The sequence below is a fragment of the Trachypithecus francoisi genome, unplaced genomic scaffold (assembly GCF_009764315.1).
Source record: "Trachypithecus francoisi isolate TF-2019V2 unplaced genomic scaffold, Tfra_2.0 Lachesis_group19, whole genome shotgun sequence".
Classification (NCBI taxonomy): domain Eukaryota; kingdom Metazoa; phylum Chordata; class Mammalia; order Primates; family Cercopithecidae; genus Trachypithecus; species Trachypithecus francoisi.
The window spans coordinates 48059706-48086005 of record NW_022681464.1 but is presented as its reverse complement, the minus strand read 5'-3'; the positions used below and the strand labels follow the sequence as shown (position 1 = coordinate 48086005).

Genomic DNA, 26300 nt, shown 5'->3' with positions numbered 1-26300 from the left:
TATCCAACAGCAAAACAACGGAGGCCATCCAGGGTGCGAGAATTCACTGGCTCCATAACACCGGGGGGATGAGTATCTTAACAGTAACAAAGGGTAAAACAGAAGTAATTTTAATTTCAGAAGTGCCTGGCAATAGGCAGGAAGGTCAGTGAAGGCTTATTTAAGGGTTTCATCAGCATATTCCAGGTAACTCTAGAGGATCCAGAGCTGAGCACTTGTTAACCTCAAACTGGCCACCTCCCTAGGACCTGCAGAAGAAAACGTCAGAGCAGCTGGAGCTGCCCAGATGCGTGGCCACAGCCCAGGCCTGGCAGAGCTACAGGAGGCGATGCCTTTGTAAAATTCTCATCTTTCTTTCTTTCCTCCTCTCTGTATGGTTCTTTGGGCTTTACCAACCTAGAGGAAAACGCCGCTCAGATTGGGATGGAGTCATTACTCAAAACACTCGAGTGCCGACCACAGCTCACCACCAGGAGCCCCCATGTGTGTCCCTGGGCAATGAGATGGAGAGACAGAAATTTTCTGCCACAGATGATAGATCGCAGGCAGCTCAGACATATGAATTGCTACTGGTTCTTTTATCTGATAACAAGAAATTTTCTTGAAAAATGTTTAAATCATTTAGGTTTTGGTCTGTAAGAAAACCAAGTCTACAAGGGCCTATGCCACTATTTAAATATATTTGTCAGCCACCTAAGTGGGAGCCTTGGACTTGGCCCAGCTGGGTTTTTGGTTCCTCACCTGTAAAGAAGAAAGCTCGATCGGATGACCTTTAAGATTACTTCAATTTCAAATTCCTACGATTTTGGGATAGCAGGAGACTCAATGTTTATTAACTAAATGTGGTTAGATGTATACATGTGATAATGAGGGTAACCAGAAAGAATCGTTTGTTGGGAGAACTGTTTAGGTTAGAAAAGACTTGTTCCAAGACAGGGATTTATTTCCTAGTGCTGACAAACCAGCCTCCAAAGCCAAATCTAAAATTGGTCAAAGGTATCTAACTTCACCTTGATGATTCTGAACATCAAAAACGTGTATTTTCATGTTTTCAATGTACAAGAAGGTCAGCGTTAACCACAGAAGAGTTTCCATTTGATCATTAAGGAGTCACTAAAAACCGTAGAAGGTGCTGGGGTCAAAAGACCGAGACTGCGCATTCTCTATGAGACACGATATGACGGTGGCCCCTTGGCTCATTCCTGAGAAGCAAGAGCATCAGTGAACGCTCTCCTTTGGTGGTCTCTGAGTCTGACCCTGAGGTGGGGCGAGGTGCAGGCAGAGGGGCCATCTGGCCTCAGCTCCAGCTCCAGGGGGCTGTTTAGCTGCCACTTGGGAGCAGATCTGTTTCGGAGTCCTTAGGAGAGGCCTCGACTGAATGCCAACCCCAACGGAAGCCACTGCCCAGTGCGAGCCCAGGTGACGGGGGACAGCAGATGCTGTGCTGGGAGCCTGAGGTTCCACAATTGCCAAGGCAGCCCCAGGGATCTGCGTGGGGCTGTCATGACACAGTCAAGGGCACACTGTACTTTCGGAGCCTCACAGCGGTCCAGAACACCAAAGACAAGGAGGGAAGAAGGATAAGAGTGAAAGAAAAGCACACCTGGTCAACCAGTCCCAAATCTCCACTGCTCATTATCTCCCCCTCATAGTCCCCACACCGTGGGCTCGCTGGACGTGGGAGCTGGGCTGTCAGTCCTCCCCTCACTCCTGTGTGGAGGGCGGAGAGGTGTCTGCGGGGAGCTGCTCTGCAGCAACTTCTGGTGGATGAAGCACCAACGTGTCCACATCCTCCTGGCCCCTGCCGCCAACATGTCAACACACCACAGGGGACTGCACGCAGGTGGTGGCTAAGGCCTCTGAGCTGTACTCTTTCCTAGGGCAATTTAACTCGGAGACCCACCTGAAGCCCAAGAGGCACAGCCCCTCTGCAGCACTGATGCCAGCGTCACAGAAGGCTCACTCCTGATCCCGACGTCCTCCCCACTCCAGGTCCTAGGAGCCTCTGGCCTGGGGTGTGGTGAGTGCACAGGTGCTAGGAGGAGCAGCCAGGGAAGGAGGGTCGGCCTCACACATGGCCTGGGAAAGGGTCCAGGGGCTCCCCAGAGACTCAACGACTCCATCAGCAAGGGAAAATTCTTTCATGCTTTTTGAAAAAGTGTAATTCCTCACCCTTTGATTTGAAATTTCTAGTAAGATCATAGATATACCAGTTATAAACATGCCCCAAGGACATTGTGTAGAAATTTATACTTATAGGTACAGAGCTGTTTTTTGGAGTCTGACTTCGATTGCAACAAAAATACAAAACACTTTAATGGGTACAGAGTTTCAGTTTGGGAAGATTAAAACATTCTGGAGACAGATGATGGCGATGTTTGTACAACGTACCTAACGTACTTAATGCCCCTAAACTTATACCTAAAGATTGTTAAAATAGTACATTCTACGTTATATAAAAAAGTAAGTCAGTCATTCATCTATGGTACCGGTTAATGTCTTGGTGTTGACACTTTCCTCCACCCCAGCCTGTGGCTCCCAGTGGAACTGCTGAGGAGTGCTGGCAGGAAGCGCTGGCAGGAAGGCGGGAACGCTCAGCATCCCTGCCCCACAAACCACCATGAGGAGTAAACGGCTCCAACTCCAACAGCACCTCTCACCCCCAACTCTGCCTGTGTGTGTCAAGTGCTACAAAAACAGCCGGGATTTCTGGGAGCCTGAGTACAGGTGGGATGTGCTGCACATGGTGACCTACAGGCTGAATCATTTTCCAACAGGAGGGGATGGAAAGTACGAGATACGGGGCAAAAACAGGAAAAGAAACTGCTGTGCAAGAGGAAATCCAAATCTTGCTTACGTTTCTGGAAAAGAAAAAAGTTCACAGTGGAAATTTTTATGTCTCTGGACTCCAAACTAATATAGGAATATCATTTCTACAGGAGCTACTTTTCATGAAGGCACTACTGAATAGGGATTCTCCTGGCCACAGAAAAACAACATGGCCTTAACGTGACAGTGCCACTAACTCAATCCTCGGTTCTGAGCACTAGCAAGAGAAAGGTGAATGCAGTAGTGTGAGATGCGTGCCTGTCACCACCTCTGCATCTTCCACATAAATAAAGGTGCCAAACGGGCCCGAGCTCATGGATAAGTGAACTAAATTTCAAACTTTAGCTGAGAACTATATTCACAAGGTTTGACTTTTCTTGAAGCCTCAGTGTCATCATGTGTAAAAGGAGGAAACTTACACAACTTGGTTTATTGTGAGAGTCACATGATAATTTAAAAAATCCTTGGTTAGCAGTAAAACATTATGTTTCTGAGAACATTCTAAATGTTCTCAGGCAGAGGTTCATAAACGTCAATGTGCATGAGCCATGGACATTCACCCCTGAGATCTTAGTTCTGTGGGGTAGGGGTGAGCTCTGGTCTTCACGTATTTCATAATCCTGGCTCCAAAATACTGGTGCAGGAGGACCCTAGGCCACGTGGGGAATTATTTCTAAGGGTTCCTGAAGTGAAAGCGGTAACAGAGGTGAATTTTAGGAAGTAAAAGATGTTAACTAGAAGAGAGAGGGACATAACTGAGGGGGGATGAAACCCATGGGAACAGAGAGACCCATGTGTGAGGTGTCAGCCCGAGGAGACCAGGGGCTCAAGTGAGCCCCTCCGAGGGGCTGGCTGTGCTGCAGCAGAGATGTGACTAGAGGTGGCCCTCCTGGCCGACTGCTAGAGAACAGCAGCGCCGCTGTTGAGTCTCGCTGTGTGGCTGGGGAATAAAACGGCAGGAGGAGGAGGGGGGCAGGAAACCAGCTCTGCCAGCCAGAGTCCCACCCTGGACCACGAATCACTTGGGCTCGAGATGATCACTAGCGTAATATGAAAAGAAAGCCCCAACCTGTGCCTCCACGTATGGCCTCATTTCCATCAAACTGTACCCACACAAATGTGTTAATCATCACACAAGCCACTCTGACATGAGAGAAACAATGACATGGCCATTTTTACCACACAACACTCTGGCCAAGTGACAGGTACAATCTGCTGACAGGCAGCATCCTTTTTGCTAAACTTGAAGTCTGCAGACCTATAGCTCCTCATCCACCAAGGCCAGGCTGAGAGGAGCGTCCATGAAGACAAAGTGCCAGGTGCTTGGAGAAGTGGGAATCCCCGTTCCCAGGGTGGGTAGCCATCCATTTGGCCCCATTCAGCGCTATTTTGGCAGGAAAGTAGCCTCCCCTGGCACCTCAGGCCAGACCTTTGCCGGCCTTCATTGTAGCATTCAAGAGGAACAATTCAAAGATCAGGAGTTCCTGTCCCACACAATAAGAGTCTTCAAAGATATATATATATACACACACATATATATTTTTTTCTGGCCAGGTGCAATGGCTCACACCTGTCATCTCGGCACTTTGGGAGGCCAAGGTGGACGGATCACGAGAGGTCAGGAGTTCCAGCCTGGCCAAAATGGTAAAACCTCGTCTCTACTAAAAATACAAAAAAATCAGCCAGGCGTGCCTGTAATCCCAGCTACTCAGGAGTCTGAGGCAGGAGAATCGCTTGAACCTGGGAGGCAGCCATGTCAGTGAGCCGAGATGGCACCAGTACGCTCCAGCCTGGGCAACAGAGCAAGACTCTGTCTCAAAAAAAAAATAAAAGTAAACATTTTTTTAAAGTAACAACCAATTCAAATGTTACTCTAGAGCCCTACAAAAGAGTGGTGCCCTGGCAATATATATACTTTAGTTCAAAATACTCATGCCTTTTAACCCAGCAAGAACATTTCTATTAGTTTTCCTTAAAAACAGAACCTGACAAGTATTTTAAAATATGTAACAGTTTATAATAAAATTGTAACAATTTAAATAACAATAAGAACTTGGTTATACTTTGTTAGAGTCATGTAACTGATATGTCCATCATTGATGTATGTCTGCATACATCTACAAAAAGACAAAAAATACGGCGGTAGGTTAAAATAATTGCTATGCCATGTATATTATGATCCTGTTCATGTAAAACTATGTCCAACTAACTGCATCTATAGCGAGAGGCCTGGAATGATTTTGCCAAAATGCAAAAGTCATTGCCTCAGGGCGGTGGGATTGCCTCTATGTCATCTGAATCTTGCTTTACAAATATTTTTTTTTTTTTTTTTTTTTTTTGAGACGGAGTCTCGCTCTGTCGCCCAGGCTGGAGTGCAGTGGCCGGATCTCAGCTCACTGCAAGCTCCGCCTCCCGGGTTTACGCCATTCTCTCGCCTCAGCCTCCCGAGTAGCTGGGACTACAGGCGCCCGCCATCTCGCCCGGCTAATTTTTTGTATTTTTTTTTTTTAGTAGAGACGGGGTTTCACCGTGTTAGCCAGGATGGTCTCGATCTCCTGACCTCGTGATCCGCCCGTCTCGGCCTCCCAAAGTGCTGGGATTACAGGCTTGAGCCACCGCGCCCGGCCACAAATATGTTTTAAAAAGAAGAGCTTTTTAAAAAACAACAAAGTTTTATGAAGAATTTAATGACAGGTATGATATGTTAGGTCTTTAAAGATAATCCCAATTATAAATACATTATGGGTTTAAATGTTAAGAAAAGTAAGAAAATCAGACTCCAATTCAATCAGTATACACTCTCACTATTTACATACAAAGTGTTTTGCTGGGACTACTGGAGAATACAAGTTAGTCATCTGTTTCCCTCTCCGTTCCCATTGGCTCAAGGCAGACAGCCGGGCGGCTGTGGCTGCTCCCAACCGCGCCTGCAGAGCTCGGCTTCACGTGGGCGTCCTGGAGGACAACCCTGGATTCTTCTGGAGGGGGGGGCTTCTGACTCTGTTTCTTTTTGATGAGCTGCATCAGCACATTTTCTCCTCCCTCAACACACTCCTACTCTAGCGTGAACGCGGCTGCAGGAATTTCATCTTCTCCACATTCCCACGGTGGAGTGGGAGACTTTTTTCTTTTATTAAAAAAAAAAAAAAAAAGAAAATCCTCCAAACACACAAACTTCCAGGAATCTGTGGCCAATAAAGCAGCAAACGTTGTCTCCCGGAAAACCTCCTACCCCAGAGGGCAGAGCCCACATTCTGTCTGTCCCCGTAAGCACAAGGACACAGTGAGGCGAATTCAGCAAAAACACACCTCCTCCCTGCCCCCAAGGCACACAACCTAAGCCCCTAGGCGGCGTCTGAGGAAAGAGACGACATTGGAGTGTGGAATGCAGAACTTGAATTCTGGCGGCGTAACTGAGGGCTTCCTGATGAGCAGTGAACCCTCAATTTAAAAACCAAACATACCTCTAGCTAGTTACCTAAGAATCCAAGAAAAACAATTATAAGCAGGATTTCTATGCTTGATAACTTGAAAATTCTGCCAGTGTCCATAACAAGATTCTTAATCATTCCATGTTTTACTTTGAAGAACACCCCTTGCTTTTTCTAGTAACTCACTTAAGTGCAATCATAGCAAAGTACACCCCACCGCGCAACTTCTGATAAATCAAACAGTTTACAACTGTGTTCTCCTCATTCTAGGAACCCAAAAGAATGCCCAGAATGCCAAGCACAGTTAACAGGTATATGCAAATGTGCAACACTGATGTTAGCTTCAAAAGTAAGGAGTCCAGAGTGCTCTGTGCTGACCGTCTTTCAGTGTAATTAAGTCTTCACATTCCGGAGGAGGCCTGCTGACACACCCTACCAAGTCCTGGGCTGTGCCTGGAGGTAAGTAACCACACTCCAGCCTATGCTAGCATTTGCAGAGTTTATTTGATGGATAAGCAGGGAAAAGTTACTGTTTGCACTTCCTGTTTATCCTGCTAAAAATAGAAAGAGATGCTTCAAGTATCCACTTGGTTGTGCATTCTCTGGCAAGGGCCAGCTTCCCAAAACATTCCTGCACCCTTGGGGAGCAGGGAAACAGAGAAGTGCATCCTTAACACTTAACACACTGTGTTGGCAACCTAAATATGCAGACTCAAGTCCAGACCCCCTTATCGTGGCCAATCCATTCTGGTAACTGCTGTTCTTCTTACTTAGACGAGCACAGCGATACAGAGAAGGGCAAAGACAGCTGTTATTTGTCCAAAGGAAAAGCCCATGGCTTTTCACAGTCCCTGGCCAGATGCAGCAGAAGCCTAGCAAATAAAGAAGAAAGGCACTGAAGGCCTAAGGCTGGGTCCTTTTGCCCCCAAATGCCATGCAGTCATCGAGAGAACGTCCTGATCATCCCAGGAGAATGAAAGCGAAGTCATTCCCGGCCTGTCGTCTGAGCCCGAAATGCAGCCTCTCTGCAAGCGGGGCTCTGAACCTGGTATAAGCCAAGAGCCCTTTAGCAATCTGATGATGCTTGGGAACCCCTTTCTCAAAATAACGTTCTTAAAGGTGTAAAATAAAGCACAGGGGGTTATAGAGGAAATTATTTTGAAGACAATTATCAGAAAAGTAAAGCAAATGTGTGGCACATTACTTTTCTTATTCATGCATTAAATAACAATATGTACCATTGTTTTTAAATAATGATTACTGTCAATGATATTTAGGATATTGGAATGCAACTACCACAGGAGATGAAAATATCTGTCATTTCTATTGGTAACAAAGTGACAGGCCCAGCTAATCCCACTGGGCTGTGCTGTGCTGTGTGCATTCCCAGTGAGGACAGGGAGGCAGCTGAGGATGCCACACTCCTGTGCCCACCTGGGGCATTCGTCAGGCTTGGCGCCCTCTCAGAGAAGCACAGGAAGTTTCCTATGACCAGCGGAAGAGAGGACTTTTTTAAAGTTTTGAACCAATATGTTTATTAAAAAGTCAAAGTATTCACATATGGAGGATGGCTGAGTTTTGGAAATAAAGGCTGGAGATAAACCCCTAAAACCTCATGCAGGGCCATGGCTCAGATCCAGGGGTCTGCTCATCAGCCCTGGCAAGGTGGACAGTCCCTTCTATTTTTAACAGCTTTATTCCAATATAATTCACATAAACTTCACCCATTTAAAGTGTAGAATTCAATGGCTGTTGGTATTTACACAGATCTCAAGTTCTAGAACATTTCTATCACCCCAGAAAGAAACCCCCTCCCTCCCAATTCTCCCACCCCTCAGCCCCCGGCAACCATGAGTCTATGGATTTGCCCGTTCTGGACTTTTCACATTACAGAGGATTCTTGTCACATGTGGTAGTTTGTTCTCTAAAATTGACACGCTCACTGAATTACTGAGCATGGAACCATTGCTTCCGGGGGAACACAGGGTTAGGTTCCTGTGAGCCTCTGGTCACAACATTCTCATCAATATACAATCCTTGAATAATGAGAATCCACTTCAAAAGTCATCATACAGTATGGGAACTTCTATGTCTGGCTTCTCTCACTTTTAAACATAAGGTTTCTGAGGTTCATCCATCTGTAGCATGTGTCAGTGCATCATTTTTTTATGGCTCAATAATATTCCACTGCATGACTACACACACACACACACACACACTTTGTTGACTAGACACACGCGCATGCACACACTTTGTTGACTAGACACACGTGCATGCACACACTTTGATGACTAGACACACGTGCGCATGCACACGCTTTGTTGACTAGACACGCACATGCACGCACTTAATGTTGACTAGATACACGCGCATGCACTTTGTTGACTAGACACATGCGCACGCACACTGTTGACTACACACACGTGTGCACACACTGTTGACTAGACACACACACATGCACACACTGTTGACTAGACAAACACGCACGCACACGCTTGACTAGACACAGGCACATGCACACAGTTGACTAGACACGCACGCGCATACACTTTGTTGACTAGACACACGCGCACGCACGCACTTTATCCATTCATCAGCTGATGGATGCGTGGGTCGTTCCCGCCTTATGGATATTGTGAATAATGTTGCTATGAACATTCGTGTACTTTTTGTGTGGGTGCATTTTTCCATGTGCTAGTATTTTGCTGAAGGGTTTTTACATCTACATTCATAAAGGAATGCTATTCTGTAGTTTATCACTGTGTCTTTGTATGGTTTGGAGGAAGATATTATTTTAAGCAACAGATTAATTTTTCTTTTTTTTTTGAGACGGAGTTTCGATCTGTCACCCAGGCTGGAGGGCGGTGGTGCAATCTTGGCTCACTGCAACCTCCGCCTCCTGGGTTCAAGCAATTCTCCTGCCTCAATCCAGTGAGCAGCTGGGACTACAGGCACATGCCACTACATCTGGCTAATTTTTATATTTTTTAGTAGAGATAGGGTTTCACCATGCTGGCCAGGGTTGTCTCGAACTCCTGACCTCAAGTGATCCACCTGCCTCGGCCTCCCAAAGTGCTGGGATCATAGGCGTGAGCCACTGCGCTCGGCTGAGAAACAGATTAATTCTTTAAAACATAATTGTGGGTCTATTTCAATATGTATTAGGAGAATGCTGACTTTTCCTCTGTGATCGTAAATTCTCTCTTAAAATATATTTAAATAAAATATGTCCGTGTACAGAAAGTTATTAAGTAAATGATAGAGTGGGTATGGCTGCAGTAGAATCATGAAAATAGCATGACCGTGACTGACCCCTCAACACCCGTGCTGCAGTAAAAAGGCTGTGGGATTGAGTGTTGCCTCTCAGGAGGCCTCAGCTCTGCCCCAAACACACAGATTACTAAACATCCGCACAGATTACTATGTAGGGAGGGTGCCTGACTGTGCACCGGATACAACTGCCCCTACCCGCCACCTGGAATGTCGTCATCTTTACAGTCAAATCCACTGAGGACAGTGAGAGGCAGCTCTGATTTTCCCCAGGACGGGACCGACGGGCCAGTGATATATGCGCAGGACCAGCCAAGGGCTTGTCATCAGCAGATTTCGCTATTAAGCCCTGACAACAACCCCAGAGGCAGTACGGGTGAGGACATTAGAGCTCTGCAGGACAAGGCGTGTGTCTGTGTCACAAAGCCAGGGAGAAGGTGGGGTCTGAGTTCGGGTCTCCCTAGCTCCACACTGTAACATGACAGAGAAAGGCAGGGGCTGCTGGCGACATGCTCACGCTACAACCACGAGACGTAGAAATCCTTACCCAGCTAGTTAACCAGGCTACTACTCAGAGGGCAGAGGAGGAAGGAAAAAGAAATGACGAAGACTGAACACAGGCCCAGCCAGCAAGCTGGAAAGAGGCAGAGCTGTCCAAGCCGCTGCTGGAGGTTAGCACATTCCCACTGGCAACACATAAGCCCACTTTCTGGTCCCACCTCAGCTTTGGTGCATCCCGAGTAGAGGGTGCCAAGACTCCTGGGGCCAATTGCCAAAGGGCACAGTGCCTTCTGCCGGCCTTCACCCCAGCTCCACAGTCAGCAGGGCCAAAAGACTTGTTTCCTGCACAACGGGCAACAAAGCCTGTGCGCACATCTGCAGTTTACACCACACCTTCTTCACACCGGTGCTCAACCCACACCATGTGAGCACATGCTGTGACCGCAGATGGCAGGGGTACAGCCAGGAACACACGCCCCGCAACGCTCCTGGTCGGGTGGAGACGGACGGCAAACTAGCTCTGGGAGCAATGGACAGAGCACAGAGGAAGCTGAGTAAGAGGACAGAGGACGACATGCAGAGGGGAACACGGGCTCATCAGATCAAGCAGCTGAGACCAGGCCTTCCTGAGAAGGCAGCGTGTGAACAGATACAGATACCCAGGCAATGTGAAGGAGGAGAGTTCCAGGTCAGGAGGCAGGGGGCACAGGCCTCCATTCCAGGACCAGCAAAGCAGCAGGTGGCTACTGCAGAGGGCAGCATACAGAGGACCGAGGTGTGGCGTGCTGGAGGCTGTGCAGAACCCTGCAGAGACAGTGAGGGTCCTTGTCCCCCAGCAACCCTGAGGGACTGATGCGGAAGCTGAAGCTCAGCCCGTCCCCCAGGCCACTGTGAGGAAGTGACAGCTGTGTTGACTTCTCAGCACCATCAGCAGGATACCCAGGCCCAGGGAGAACTGCAGATGCAGAGTGTTCTGATCTTGTGCCAGAGAATCTGTCTGAAGTGAGGTCAACGAGTCTCCTGCCGTTCCCTTCATCACCACAAATGGGAATAACAGCCATAGCTAGTATTTACAGAGCAGGGGCGAGGAGCTGGCGGCACGCCGCTCAGCATCACCCCTACAGAAACTGGATGGGGGCTACTATGAGTAGTACCCTCGTTTTGCAAAGCAGGACACTGGGGTGAAGGAGGCGGAGGGCCTCATCTGAGAATTCGCCCAGCCTGCCTCCCGCCCAGCACCCTGCTGCTGCTTCCTGTAGTCTCAGCTCAGGCTTTCCTCCGGGAAACCTCTCCTAGCTGTCCCAGAGACTCTGGCAGCAGATCCATGAGGGCAGATAGGGCACACTGCAACCTCACTTTGCAAGAGTCACCACTGGCTGCTTGGCTCCTTGAGGTGGTCAGTGTTCACCACGTGCACTGCGGGGCCGCCCAAAGAAGGAGAGGCAGTCAGTTATAAAAATGCCATTTTCAAGCCTCACCTGCAGGTGCTTCTTTCTTTCAGCATATTATTTTGAAACAACAAGGTTCTCCGAAGTTTGGAGATGGAAAAAAAAAATCTAAATGCAGTTCAGAGATGTGAGCAGTATGAGGTCCCACAGTAAGTCAGCAGCAGGGCACCCCTTCCCTTTCAGCCATTCACCTATGTTAGTAATTTATTTTAACAAAAAATGATATTATTAGTTATGGTGAAACTGGGCCTCAGAGCTAAAAGTTAACCAAAGTTATCATCTAAAGCTAACATGTTCCTTACTCCCAACGAGATGATGGAAAGCACACATCAGTAACCCCAAGTTTCATTCTGAGGCCACTGACTCAAGCCTCCTTATCACTGAGTTATTTCACTTCTAGTTAAATGACTGGAAGTATCAATATTATTCTTTCTTCAGTATTTAAAAGTCAGAAGTCAATACCATTTAAGGTAGAAAACACAGTATAAGTATTTTAAGTATATTAATGTTGATCAAACACATTTTAATTTCTTTAATCTCCTACTACAGGTTAGAAAACAGAACCAAATGTAATGACAGAAAAAATTGAAAACTATATTTTAAAAATGATTGTTCAACAAGCCCAGGCAGCCACTCAACCACTTCAGTACCTCGTTTCTGGATGAAGACCCTGAGCAGGGGGTTTGCACTGGAAACCGCCTTGCAGAAGTTGTCGTCATTGTTGATGGGCAGCAGGTCTCCGTGCACATCTGCGTAGCCAATAGTTACATCACTGTTGGAGATATGGTGGGTGTGCACAACCAGCTTGTAGAAATCTTCAAACTTCCCAGGCTTATGACGGTCCAGAGAGAACCTTCGGAATTCCGCCCCAAACTGAAATGCAAGAGACAGGGGTTGGGGGGGGGGACGACATTAATAAACACCAGAGAAATATCCAGAAACAGGGTGTGGTTAGCGTACTTAACAAACAAGCATTTATAGTCCACATTTTCTTTAATCAATCATCCACTGATAGACACTTAAGTGATTTCGTCTTAGCTATGATGAATAGTGCTGGAATGAAGACACAAATGCAGGTATTCTTTTAATACGATTTACTTTCCTTTGGGTAGAAACGCATAGTAAGACTGCTGGATCCAATGGTAACTCTATTTTCAGTTCTGAGATATCTCATACCGTTTTCTGCAGAGGCAGATGAATTTAAAATGTTGTATTAAAAAAATAAAAGGCCGGGTGCGGTGGCTCAAGCCTGTAATCCCAGCACTTTGGGAGGCCGAGACGGGCGGATCACGAGGTCAGGAGATCGAGACCATCCTGGCGAACACAGTGAAACCCCGTCTCTACTAAAAATACAAAAAACTAGCCTGGCGAGGTGGCGGGCGCCTGTAGTCCCAGCTACTCGGGAGGCTGAGGCAGGAGAATGGTGTAAACCCGGGAGGCGGAGCTTGCAGTGAGCTGAGATCCGGCCACTGCACTCCAGCCTGGGCAACAGAGCAAGACTCCATCTCAAAAAAAAAAAAAAAATAATAAAATAAAATAAATAAATAAATAAAAGGACAAGCATTTATTAATTCTCCACAAGGCCCTGCGGAGATAGTGAGAAACAGCTCCGTTCTCACAGAGCTCACAGTGACTAAGTAAGAAATTATAACACAGGAAGAGGGACCCTAAAAAATTAAAAGCAGTAATGACTCAGGCAGCAGCTCTCTCATCTACACTGACCCAGGACGGTCCTCTCGTCCACACTGACCGAGGGGCGGCTCAGTCATGAACACAGATGAATATCCTGAGGACAGGATAGGACAGGCTGTGTAGCTCATGTTGTAGGAAAAAGCAACGTCAAAATTAATGTAAATTTTTTGGGTAAGGCCGGGCATGGTGGCTCAAGCCTGTAATCCCAGCACTTTGGGAGGCCGAGACGGGCGGATCACAAGGTCAGGAGATCAAGACCATCCTGGCTAACACGGTGAGAAACCCCGTCTCTACTAAAAAATACAAAAAACTAGCCGGGCGAGGTGGCGGATGCCTGTAGTCCCAGCTACTCGGGAGGCCGAGGCAGGAGAATGACGTAAACCCGGGAGGCAGAGCTTGTAGTGAGGCGAGATCCGGCCACTGCACTCCAGTTCGGGCGACAGAGCGAGACTCCGTCTCAAAAAAATAAAAAAAAAAATTTTTTTTTGGGTGGCACGAAAGGAGAATCCTTCCTCAGCAAGGCCCCTTGTCTCATCTGAGGTTGCTGAGGGGGCATCTGCACAGCTCCGGGCAGGCCTTAGGAAACTCAGAGGCAGGAGAGAACGCAAGGCTGAATGAAACCTCGGAACTTTTTCCAAAGGCAAAAGACCATTAAGACTGTATGGGTCTTAATTTTAAGCTAGGAAGTGTCTTCATTTGATTTGTATTTTAGTAAGACAAAATGGTTACATTTCAAAAGGATCAGAAGTAGACGTAAAATTGCAAGAATAAAGAAACGAATAAAGGAACCTGGTTAAAATCAGACAAGTCCGGGGAGGCAGGATGATGGTCTGGTCTCTTTCCCAAAGGCGGCATATACACCCCCCTCCGGAGCTGTTGTTAGGTGGTCCAGGTTTGGGAAATGTCTAGGGACTAACCTCTTTTCCAGCAGACCCTAACCCTGGCCCAGAAGCCCATGAGCTGCCCACAGAGCTCCAGGATACCCTCCAAGAGAGGACCCCAGGCGGACACGAGGTTAGGGTCATGCCCAAGGGTTCTGGCTCCTGTCATTCCTCACTTGGCAATTAGGAACCTTTATTCATCAGGTGGTATATACTCTGTGTTCTTCAATACAGCTGAAAACTAATTACATTGGTTCCAAAATATACAAGAATAAAGTGTCTAATGTTTATGGAAAACTAGTCATTATATCATCTAGACATTGTATGAATGAGTCAGGGAAAATTATCTAAAATCTTATGTGCTTGCACCAGGATCACCTGGAGGCCCCCAGAGTTCTGGATTTGACTGTGCTCAGGTACAGCCCAAGAATCTGCATTTTTAACAAGTTCCTGAAAGAGGTGATGCTATTGATCTGGGGACCACACACGGAGAACCACTGGTCTTATAAGAATCAGCCACTAGACCTTAACCTCCACAGATTCTTTGTGAAACTGAATTGCTCGAAAACAAACCTCCTTTTCTATCTCCCTTTCAAAAAGCACTTTCCCCAGGTTACCAAAAGCAAAACAAACCTCTCACCCATCGTGCACTGCCCTCGGCAATTAAAAAAACAAAAACCCCAGGGCTCACCACAATGGGATAGTTCAAAATACTGGCTTGGGGCAGGCACGGTGGCTCACGCCTGTAATCCCAGCAGTTTGGGAGGCCAAGTCGGGCGGATTACTTGAGATCAGGAGTCCATGACCAGCCTGGCCAACATGGTGAAAACCCATCTCTACTAAAAATACAAAAAAATGAGCCAGGCATGGTGGCATACACCTGTAATCCCAGCATCTCAGGAGTCCGAGGCAGGAGAATCACTTGAACCTGGGAGACGGAGGTTGCAGTGAGCCAAGATCACGCCACCGCACTTTAGCCCGGGCAAAAGAGTGAGACTTGGTCTCAAAAATAATAACAATAGTAATGGTTCAGGAGAAGCCACTTTCAATGACTACTCAAAACCCCTCTAACCTACTGTCTATGTACTCAGGAAGGGAAGAAGCGTGACCCCAGAACCTGGTGTCTGGACAGTTACATGCTCTGAACACAGCTGCACTCTGGAAGGGGCAGAGGAAAGGGCTCTCCTCTATCTCCTGCTATTGTCAGAAGTGCAGAGCAGAGCAAACCCTTGAAATCCCTCCCCATTATTCAAAGGACACGTTACATTTCTGCTCAGTGTTCACCCAAGGATGCCGCTGGCACAGCATGTAGGCAATGCCGATTATCTCACACACAGGGGCTCCAAAACTTTAAGACACACATGTAAAGCCTACAACATAAGTTTTATGCAGCATCTTTTAGATCCAGTTTCCAATAAAATCACAAAGCATTTATTTCACTAACATCAATCCTTGTCTTTCCCATCTCATAGAGCTCATATATACTCATATGGTTTGCATCTGTGTCCCCACCCAAATCTGATGTTGAATTGTAATCCCCATGTTGGAGGAGGGGCCTGGTGGGAGGTGACTGGATCATGACGATGGAGCTCCTATGAACGGTTAAGCACCATCTCCCGGTGCCGTTCTCTTGATGGTGAATGAGTGAGTGAGTGATCACGAGATCTGGTTGTTTTAAAAGTATGTAGCACCTTCCCCCTCTTTTAGTCCTGCTCCTGCCATGTAGGAAGCCTACTCCCATCTTGCCTTCTGCCGTGAGTAAAAGCTCCCTGAGGCCTTCCCAGGAGCAGATTCCCACTATGCTTCCTGTGCAGCCTGTGGAACCATGAGTCAATTAAGTCTCTTTTCTGTATAAATTACCCAGTCTCAAGCATGTTTTTATAGCAATGCAAGAAGGACTAATACAGAAAATTGGTAGCAAGGAGTCGGGCATTGCTATAAAGATACCTGAATATGTGGAAGCAACTTTGGAATTGGGTGTAGAGGGCTCAGAAGAAGACAGGAAGATGCGGGAAAATCTGGAACTCCCTAGAGATTGTTGAATGGTTGTGACCAAAATGCTGACAGTGATATGGACAATGAAGTCCAGGCTGAGGAGGTCTCAGATGGAAATGAGGAACTTACTGGGAACTAGAGTAAAAGTCACTGTGATGGTTAATACTGAGTGTCAACTTGATTGGATTGAGGGATAGAAAGTATTAATCCTGGGTGTGCCTTTGTGGGTATTGCCAAAAGAGATGAACATTTGAGCCAGTGGGCTGGGGAAGGCAGATCCATCCTTAATCTGGTGGACACAATCCAATCAGCTTCCAGCGACTATAAAGCAGGAAGAAAGGGCCAGGTGTGGTGGCTCACACCTGTAATGGCTGGGACCTGTAATCCCAGCACTTTGGGAGGCCGAAGCGGGCGGATCATGAGGTCAGGAGATCGAGACCATCCTGGCTGACACTGTGAAACCCCGTCTCTACTAAAAATCCAAAAAAATTAACCAGGTGTGGTGGTGGGCACCTATAGTCCCAGCTGCTTGGGAGGCTGAGGCAGGAGAATGGAGTGAACCCAGGAGGTGTAGGCTGCAGTGAGCTGAGATGGTGCCACTGCACTCCAGCCTGGGCAAGAGAGTGAGACTCTGTCTCAAAAAAAAAAAAAAACCAAAAAAACAACAACAAAAAAACACACAGGAGGGAAAACCTGAAAAGGAGAGATGGGCCTAGCCTCCCAGCCTACATCTTTCTCCCGTGCTGGATGCTTTCTGCCTTACAACATCACACTCCAAGTTCCTCGGTTTTGGGACTTGGACTGGCTCTCCTTGCTCCTCAGCTTGCATACAGCCTATTGTTGGACCTTGTGATCAAGAAAGTTAATACTTAATAAACTCTCCTATATATACACACATATATATATATATATATATGCTCCTATATATGAGTATATATATTTATACAAATAAAAATACATATCATATAAAATATAAATTCTATACAATTTTTATATATTTAATATAATTGATATATTTAATATAGTTTTATATAATTATATATTTTACATAAAAATGTATTTATATATGTATCTCCTATTTATTCTGTCCCTTTAAGAGAACACTGACTAATACTAATACAGTCATTTTTGCTATGCTTTAGCAAAGATCCTGGCTGCATTTTGTGCCCCTGCTCTAAGGGTCTGTGGAACTCTGAAGTTGAGAGTGTGTATCTGGTGTAAGAAATTTCTAAATGGGAAAGCATTCAAGGTGTGGCCTGGCTGTTTCTAACAACCTTTGCTCATATGTGTGAGCCAAGGAATAACCTAAAGCTGGAACTTATGTTTAAAAGGGAAGCAGAGCATAAAAGTTCAGAAAATTTGCAGCCTGGCTATGTGGTAGAAAAGAAAAGTCCATTTTCAGGGTAGGAATTCAAGCAGGCTGCAGAAATTTCCATAACTAAAAGGAAGGCAAATGCTGATAGCTAAGACAATGGGGAGATGACCTCAAAGGCATTTCAGAGACCAGGATGGCAGCCCCTCCCAACACAGGCCCAGAGGCCTAGGAGGGCCGAATGGCTTTCTTGGGCTGACCCAGGGCCCCACTACCCTGCGCAGCCTTGGGACATTGCTCCCTGCATCCTGGCCTGTGGCTCAAAGGGGCCCAGGTACAGAGGGACACTGCTTCAGGGGGCACAAGCCATACACCTTGGCAGCTTCCACATGGTGTTAAGCCTGTGGGTGTACAAAATGCAAGATTTGAGGCTTAGAAGCCTCCGCCTACATTTCAGAGAATGTGTGGAAACACCTGCATGCCCAGGCAGAAGTCTGCTGCAGGGGCAGAGCCCTCATGGAGAACCTCTACTAGGGCAGCGCAAAGAGGAAATGTGGGGTTGGAGCCCTGCTGCAGAGTCCCCGCTCGGGCGCTGCACAGTGGAACTGTGAGAAGAGGACCACATCCTCCAGACCCCAGAATGGTAGATCCACTGACAGCTTGCACCATGTGCCTGAAAAAGCCACAGGCCCTCAACACCAGACCTTGAGGGCAGCCGAGGGGGCTGAACCCTGCAGAGCGACAGGGGCAGAGCTGCCCAAGGCCTTGGGAGCCCATCCCACAAACCAGTGTGCCCTGGACGTGGGGCATGGAATCAAAGGAAATTATTTTGGAGCTTTAAGACTTAATGACTGCCCTACTGGGTTTTGGACTTGCATGGGGCCTGTAGCCCCTTCCTTTTGGCTAATTTCTCCATTTTGGGACAGAAGCATTTACCCAAGGCCCGTGCCCCCACCATATCTTGGAAGTAACTAACTTGTTTTTTATTTTACAGGCTTACAGGCGGAAGGGACTAGCCTTGTCTCAGATGAAACTCTGAACTTTTGCGATAATGTTGGAATGAGTTAAGACTCTGGGGGACTGTGGGGAAGGCATGAATGTATGTTGAAATGTGAGAAGCACATGGGATTTGGGAGTGGCCAGGGGCTGAATGATATGCTTTGGATCTGTGTCCCCATCCAAATCTCATGTCAAGTTGAAATCCCCCGTGTTGGAGGAGGGCCCAATAGGAGGTGATTGTTGGATCACGGGGGCAGAGTTCTCATGAATGGTTTAGCACCATCCCCTCAGTGCTATTCTCGTGATAATGAGTGAGGTCTCATGAGATCTGTTCATTTAAAAGTGTAGGGCACCTCCCCACTCTCGTTTGGTCCTGTCCTGCTATGTAAGACTCCTTCCCCTTCTGCTAGGATTTCAAGTTTCCTGAGGCCTCCTCAGAAGCAGAAGCTGCCACGCTTCCCGTACAGCCTGTGGAACCATAAGCCAGTTAAACCTGTTTTCTTCATAAACTACCCAGTCTCCAGTATTTCTTTACAGCAATGTGCGAATGGACTAATACATATACCAACTTCCAAAGCAATTTGTTTTTATCACTATAAACTAAATACATAAGAGAATTAAATCATGTCTAATACAACTAGTAAGAGTGTTTTTGACTTTTATATGTAATTATCACTTCAGTATCCCCACAAAGGGACACAGCTCACTTTCAACTCAGGAACACCAGGCCTCCCTGGAACAGTATGGGCTAAATGCTAGTTCTACAATGTTTCAATCTTAACTTTATTTAGCAAGTAACCCGAAAACACATCTCAATTTCAGTACTTTCAATAATTTTCTCAAAATATGTCTTAGCATGTTAATTTGAAATGAAAAATAAATTCAGACTGTTTTCCTGAGAGAAATCAAGGCTGATTTGTGTTTAATGATGACGCTGACTTTGCCAGCCCAGTTATATGGTAAACATGCTTCATATGTTGAATGAGCTCCAAAGCTTTGACAAAAAGAGATGTGAAATGTGACATGAAAAAAGCATTTTATTTAAAAATCGTATTGGTATTGAGTACTAAATATTTTTACTTCCCCATCATATCAAACAACAGTCCTCTAAATGAAGGAATTAACAGGTGTAATTCATTGTCATATACTTCTTGGTAAAGTCCTTTTAGTATACTTACCAGAAACTGAAACAGTGAACGGCTCTAATGACCAGGCAATAAACCTTGCCAGTCAGGTAGTTTCCAGTTACTTGCTTTCAACAAAATATAAAGTTGTCCTAATTGAACTGTCAGCTAATTATCAAAATAATTTTGATAGACCACTCTATTATTTTTGTCACACAACCTGTTGACAGTTCAAAGAGCTGAGCTGTGCTTAGGGGCCTTCACTCCCATCCACATGAGTGTGCAAATGAAGCTTCACAGTGTTGATACCCAACAACAAAAACAGCAAAACAATTGGTGCCAGCCTACCTCATTTAGCAATAAATACTTAACAGTAAATGAAAGATTTTTCAAATGTTTACTTTGGATGGCTAGTGATTATTTATCAAACTGCACAACTATGTTCCAATCACCATTTGATAATACTTGTAATAACTCAATCTAGAAATTTTTTACTATAAAAATTTATTTCATTTATAATTGTGGATTTACCATCTTAACCATTTTTAAGTGTACAGGTCAGGAGTGTACATTGACACTGTTACGTACCCACTCTCTAGGTTGCTTTTCATCTTGCAAACTAGAACTCTATACTAGTAAACAACCTAAAAATATTTTTAACAAATACAGCCTCAGGGCCACGAGAAAAATGTTTGAACTTCAATTTATACACATATTTTTGTTGCAGAGAAGAGTTACAGGGTAATGAAGTATAAGTTATTAGAATAAAATATTAGGACAAAAGCTCTTGAGGGAGCAATGGCAAGAACAAATCAAAGATAAAAACAATATAAAATTTATGATTAGAAAAGAGCTCTTCAGAGTCAGAAAAGCGGAAAAATAAGAGCCTGTTTATCCTATTCTAAAATGCATGATAGCAGAACCAAATCATCCCATCAAATGCGTGATAGCAGGATCAAATCACTACAGCATTTAGATTTCATTGGTTGTATTTAGGAGATCATGCACCAAAAGCTTTATTTTTAAATGGAATATTTACAGCATGCTGTAAATTATATCCTTTGCAACTATTTATATTTACTAAAAGAATTAAAGTGCCAACATAAAAATATATCATCCCCTTTATACTGGTAGTTTTTCAAAATTCTTTTAGGCATCATGTGACATTTGAAGACCATAACATTAGAGTTCAGGGATCACTATGAAAAAGCCTAAACCACCACTAAAGGTTAGCAAGAGACTTGGCACTCCCTAATATTTTCATTGTTTTTCATGTGGGTGTTTGTTCATATAGCAGGGCTTACAACAGGGAGACTGCTTCAACATCTGCTGGACTCTGCTCATTCACCTACTGCCCTGCATGTAAAATGCCTCAAAGGGAGCCATCCTATTCCGGGAGATCATCTCCTCACTCCAAACCAGTGACCAATTTCAATGAAAGATCAATACTCAAGCCAGGCATGGTGGTATATACCTGTAGTCCCAGCTACTTAGAGGCTGAGGCAGGGGCCCAACAGTTCTAGGTCAGCCTGGGCAACATAGCAAGACCTTGTTTCTGTCAAAAAAAAAAAAAAATTCAAATTTCCTAAGAAAAGATTGCAGTGTTGTGCCTGGCCTAGGTTAGTAGCAAGTTAATACATAACCCCATCAAAAAGTCCACGTTGGCCAGATGCGGTGGCTCATGCCTGTAATCCCAGCACTTTGGGAGGCCAAGGCCAGTGGATCGCTTAAGGTCAGGAGTCTGAGACCAGTCTGGCCAACATAGTGAAACTCTGTCTCTACTAAAAATACAGAAAAACTTAGGCAGGTATGGTGGCACACGCTTGTAGTCCCAGCTACTTGGGAGGGTGCTCCAGGAGAATTGCTTGAACATAGGAGGCAGAGCTTGCAGTGAGCCAAGATTGCACCACTGCACTCCAGCTTGGGCGACAGTGAGACTCCATCTCGAAAAAAGAAAACAAACAAACAAACACCACCTTTCCCTCACCAGTACCTGACACCACAAGCTGTATCATTTCCCCTTAAAAGGACCCAGGGTTCTGAGGCAAAATGGTTAATTCCTGGTATATGGCAAGAAATATATGTAAGCCTATGAATCCCATGTTTTTTTTTTTTTTTTTAAAGAATAAGATTATTTGTTGGGAAATTCACAGGTGTGCAAATTCTTATTCTTCAATGCTTCTAGCTAAATGAACCCTCATGTATTATTTAGATAATGATTATTCTATTTTGTAGTTGACCTCAACTATTATTCCTACAATAGGATAGTAAAAAATGTGGTTGGGAGGGAGATTTCATCTTTTAAAATTATTAAAAATGATCTCAAACACAAAATATCAACATCAATAAGCAAAAGTGTATTAACTTCTGGCTAGGTATGGTGGCTCAAACCTGTAATCCCAGGACTTTGGGAGGCCTAGGCGGGTGGATTGCTTGAGTCTAGGAGTTCGACACCAGCCTGGGCAATATGGGGAAACCATGTCTCTACAAAAAAATACAAAAATTAGCCAGGTATGGTGGCACATGCCTATAGTCCCAATTACTTGGGAGGCAGAGGCAGGAGGATCGTTTGAACCTGGGATACGGAGGCTGCAGTGAACTGAGACTGCGCCATTGCACTCTAGCCTAGATGACAGAGTAAGACCCTGCAGCTATTTATATTTTTTTGATATACAAAGTGTATCAAAAGCTTCTAAATGCAAATAATTTTTATTTTCTTTAAAATGTATTCAATGATAATATGATTATACTATAAATAGAAAGTAAGAAATGTCCATCTAACCACCTATATCATATCAATCTCTCTCTACTAATCATATCTACCTATTCCTCCAACTGTAACTTCTTATCATAATTTTGACCCTTTTTCTTCCAGAAGAAGGGATAGAGCTCTGAGAAGTGTTTGTTGAATGAATAATACCTGGGAGACAGTTGCGATAAAAGTCATGTTCCATACACAGCTCTTGGTCAATAAACAAGGAAACAAAAAGATGATGGAAACCCAAGGCAGCCAAGAGCCCGGGAAGCATGACAGGAAGTGCTGTTTTAAGTTGAGCCCGGGAAGCATGACAGGAAGTGCTGTTTTAAGTTGAGCCCGGGAAGCATGACAGGAAGTGCTGTTTTAAGTTGAGCCCGGGAAGCATGACAGGAAGTGCTGTTTTAAGTTGAGCCCGGGAAGCATGACAGGAAGTGCTGTTTTAAGTTGAGCCCGGGAAGCATGACAGGAAGTGCTTTTTAAGTTGAGCCCGGGAAGCATGACAGGAAGTGCTGTTTTAAGTTGAGCCCGGGAAGCATGACAGAAGTGCTGTTTTAAGTTGAGCCCGGGAAGCATGACAGGAAGTGCTGTTTTAAGTTGAGCCCGGGAAGCATGACAGGAAGTGCTGTTTTAAGTTGAGCCCGGAAGCATGACAGGAAGTGCTGTTTTAAGTTGAGCCCGGGAAGCATGACAGGAAGTGCTGTTTTAAGTTGAGCCCGGGAAGCATGACAGGAAGTGCTGTTTTAAGTTGAGCCCGGGAAGCATGACAGGAAGTGCTGTTTTAAGTTGAGCCCGGGAAGCATGACAGAAGTGCTGTTTTAAGTTGAGCCCGGGAAGCATGACAGGAAGTGCTGTTTTAAGTTGAGCCCGGAAGCATGACAGGAAGTGCTGTTTTAAGTTGAGCCCGGGAAGCATGACAGGAAGTGCTGTTTTAAGTTGAGCCCGGGAAGCATGACAGGAAGTGCTGTTTTAAGTTGAGCCCGGGAAGCATGACAGGAAGTGCTGTTTTAAGTTGAGCCCGGGAAGCATGACAGGAAGTGCTGTTTTAAGTTGAGCCCGGGAAGCATGACAGGAAGTGCTGTTTTAAGTTGAGCCCGGGAAGCATGACAGGAAGTGCTGTTTTAAGTTGAGCCCGGGAAGCATGACAGGAAGTGCTGTTTTAAGTTGAGCCCGGGAAGCATGACAGGAAGTGCTGTTTTAAGTTGAGCCCGGGAAGCATGACAGGAAGTGCTGTTTTAAGTTGAGCCCGGGAAGCATGACAGGAAGTGCTGTTTTAAGTTGAGCCCGGGAAGCATGACAGGAAGTGCTGTTTTAAGTTGAGCCCGGGAAGCATGACAGGAAGTGCTGTTTTAAGTTGAGCCCGGGAAGCATGACAGGAAGTGCTGTTTTAAGTTGAGCCCGGGAAGCATGACAGGAAGTGCTGTTTTAAGTTGAGCCCGGGAAGCATGACAGGAAGTGCTGTTTTAAGTTGAGCCCGGGAAGCATGACAGGAAGTGCTGTTTTAAGTTGAGCCCGGGAAGCATGACAGGAAGTGCTGTTTTAAGTTGAGCCCGGAAGCATGACAGGAAGTGCTGTTTTAAGTTGAGCCCGGGAAGCATGACAGGAAGTGCTGTTTTAAGTTGAGCCCGGGAAGCATGACAGGAAGTGCTGTTTTAAGTTGAGCCCGGGAAGCATGACAGGAAGTGCTGTTTTAAGTTGAGCCCGGAAGCATGACAGGAAGTGCTGTTTTAAGTTGAGCCCGGGAAGCATGACAGGAAGTGCTGTTTTAAGTTGAGCCCGGGAAGCAACAGGAAGTGCTGTTTTAAGTTGAGCCCGGGAAGCATGACAGGAAGTGCTGTTTTAAGTTGAGCCCGGGAAGCATGACAGAAGTGCTGTTTTAAGTTGAGCCCGGGAAGCATGACAGGAAGTGCTGTTTTAAGTTGAGCCCGGGAAGCATGACAGAAGTGCTGTTTTAAGTTGAGCCCGGGAAGCATGACAGGAAGTGCTGTTTTAAGTTGAGCCCGGGAAGCATGACAGGAATGCTGTTTTAAGTTGAGCCCGGGAGCATGACAGAAGTGCTGTTTTAAGTTGAGCCCGGGAAGCATGACAGGAAGTGCTGTTTTAAGTTGAGCCCGGGAAGCATGACAGGAATGCTGTTTTAAGTTGAGCCCGGGAAGCATGACAGGAAGTGCTGTTTTAAGTTGAGCCCGGGAAGCATGACAGGAAGTGCTGTTTTAAGTTGAGCCCGGGAAGCATGACAGGAATGCTGTTTTAAGTTGAGCCCGGGAAGCATGACAGGAAGTGCTGTTTTAAGTTGAGCCCGGGAAGCATGACAGGAAGTGCTGTTTTAAGTTGAGCCCGGGAACATGACAGGAAGTGCTGTTTTAAGTTGAGCCCGGGAGCATGACAGGAAGTGCTGTTTTAAGTTGAGCCCGGGAAGCATGACAGAAGTGCTGTTTTAAGTTGAGCCCGGGAAGCATGACAGGAAGTGCTGTTTTAAGTTGAGCCCGGAAGCATGACAGGAAGTGCTGTTTTAAGTTGAGCCCGGGAAGCATGACAGGAAGTGCTGTTTTAAGTTGAGCCTGGGAAGCATGACAGGAAGTGCTGTTTTAAGTTCATCTCTAAGCACTTACAGAATGAAAGACTAGGACCTGCAAAACTCTGCTTATCCATTAAAGCGAGAATCCTGCTGCTTATCCATTAAAGCGAGAATCCTGCTGCTTATCCATTAAAGCGAGAATCCTGGGAAAAACTGTCAAAACCAATCTTTAGAGAACCATGGAAATTAATCAATGGCTTGCAACAATGCAAGGAGTGTTTATTCTAGAAAAGCAGCTGAATCTCAGTAAGAGCAGCAAGCTTTGTGGTGCTTTCACTTCCTAGCCACCTCTCCTCAACTGTGAAATCTAGCAGCCTCACAGCCTGGGAGGCAGCAGAACCAGTCTGGAAGCTCCCCAAAGCCCACACTTGGGACTGTCATCATCAGACCTGTCTTGCAGCTCCAGGAAAAGCCCCACTCCTAGGGTCAAGCTCAGTGGGAAAAGCCTTGTCCCCCGGGCATTTGTTGAACGAACACAATCAGCATCAGCTGTTTAACATTTAAAGCTAATATGATCAAAGTTAAAAATATTTTTTTCATGGGCCAAATTTATTTTGTTACTAGGACCAAAATAGGTGATCTACAAAGGGAACGACTAATTATAAACAAATACTTATTGCATACTCCCTGCCAATTTTACATCTCTTGCCAGATACAAAGCATTTACTTTAATGACCTTACAACGAGTAACTTGCCTAAAACCACGGAAAGTGGGGATATTTTCAAAGCAGCTGCTTATGTGATACGGCTGGCAAAACCCCCCACCCCCCATTCCCAAACACACGTTATTAGTCATTCCTTTGAGTCAATACATTGTAGGCCTCTGTTAAAATATTATCTACGAACAGACAAATGAAACTATTCACATTTAGTTCAAACCAGTTGACTGAATGTCTTAGTCAATTAGTAAGGTCCTTTGTGAAAGGGACCCGGTAGCAGTTTTTTTTTGAAAAGCCATCTGTATTTTAGATCCTCTGCAGCTATTTATATTTCTTATGAGAAAAATTAGATGCCAACTTAAAAATACATTATCTCCTTTACACTTGTTCTTAAAATTCTTTTAGAGGATATGTGATACTTGAAGATTGCTGCACTATGGGATAGAGATCACCATGAAAGTGCCCGGGCCAAGCACGGTAGCTCATGCCTGTAATCCCAGCACTTTGGGAGGCCGAGGCGGGTGGATCATGACATCAGGAGATCGAGACCATCCTGGCTAACACGGTGAAACCCCGTCTCTACTAAAAATACAAAAAAATTAGCCGGGCGTGGTGGCGGGCACCTGTAGTCCCAGCTGCTCGGTAGGCTGAGGCAGAATGGCGTGAACCCGGGAGGCGGAGCTTGCAGTGAGCCCAGATCACACCACTGCACTCCAGCCTGGCGACAGAGGGAGACTGTCTCAAAAAAAAAAAGGCCCGAGGAATGGTTACCACTGGGACAAACAAGAATTGGACAAACACATTTAAAACACAATGCTGGGATGCA

The 26300-nt window shown here is 45.7% G+C and overlaps 1 protein-coding gene across 1 annotated transcript in view; it reads right to left on the bottom strand.

Annotated features, from left to right (window-relative positions):
* The window catches only part of PARD6G (par-6 family cell polarity regulator gamma), a 94786-nt gene that overhangs the window by 32801 nt on the left and 35685 nt on the right, over positions 1-26300 (bottom strand). Inside the window, 1 exon segment of the mRNA XM_033178445.1 lies at positions 12130-12352. Within this exon segment, the coding sequence (XP_033034336.1) occupies positions 12130-12352 (223 nt within the window).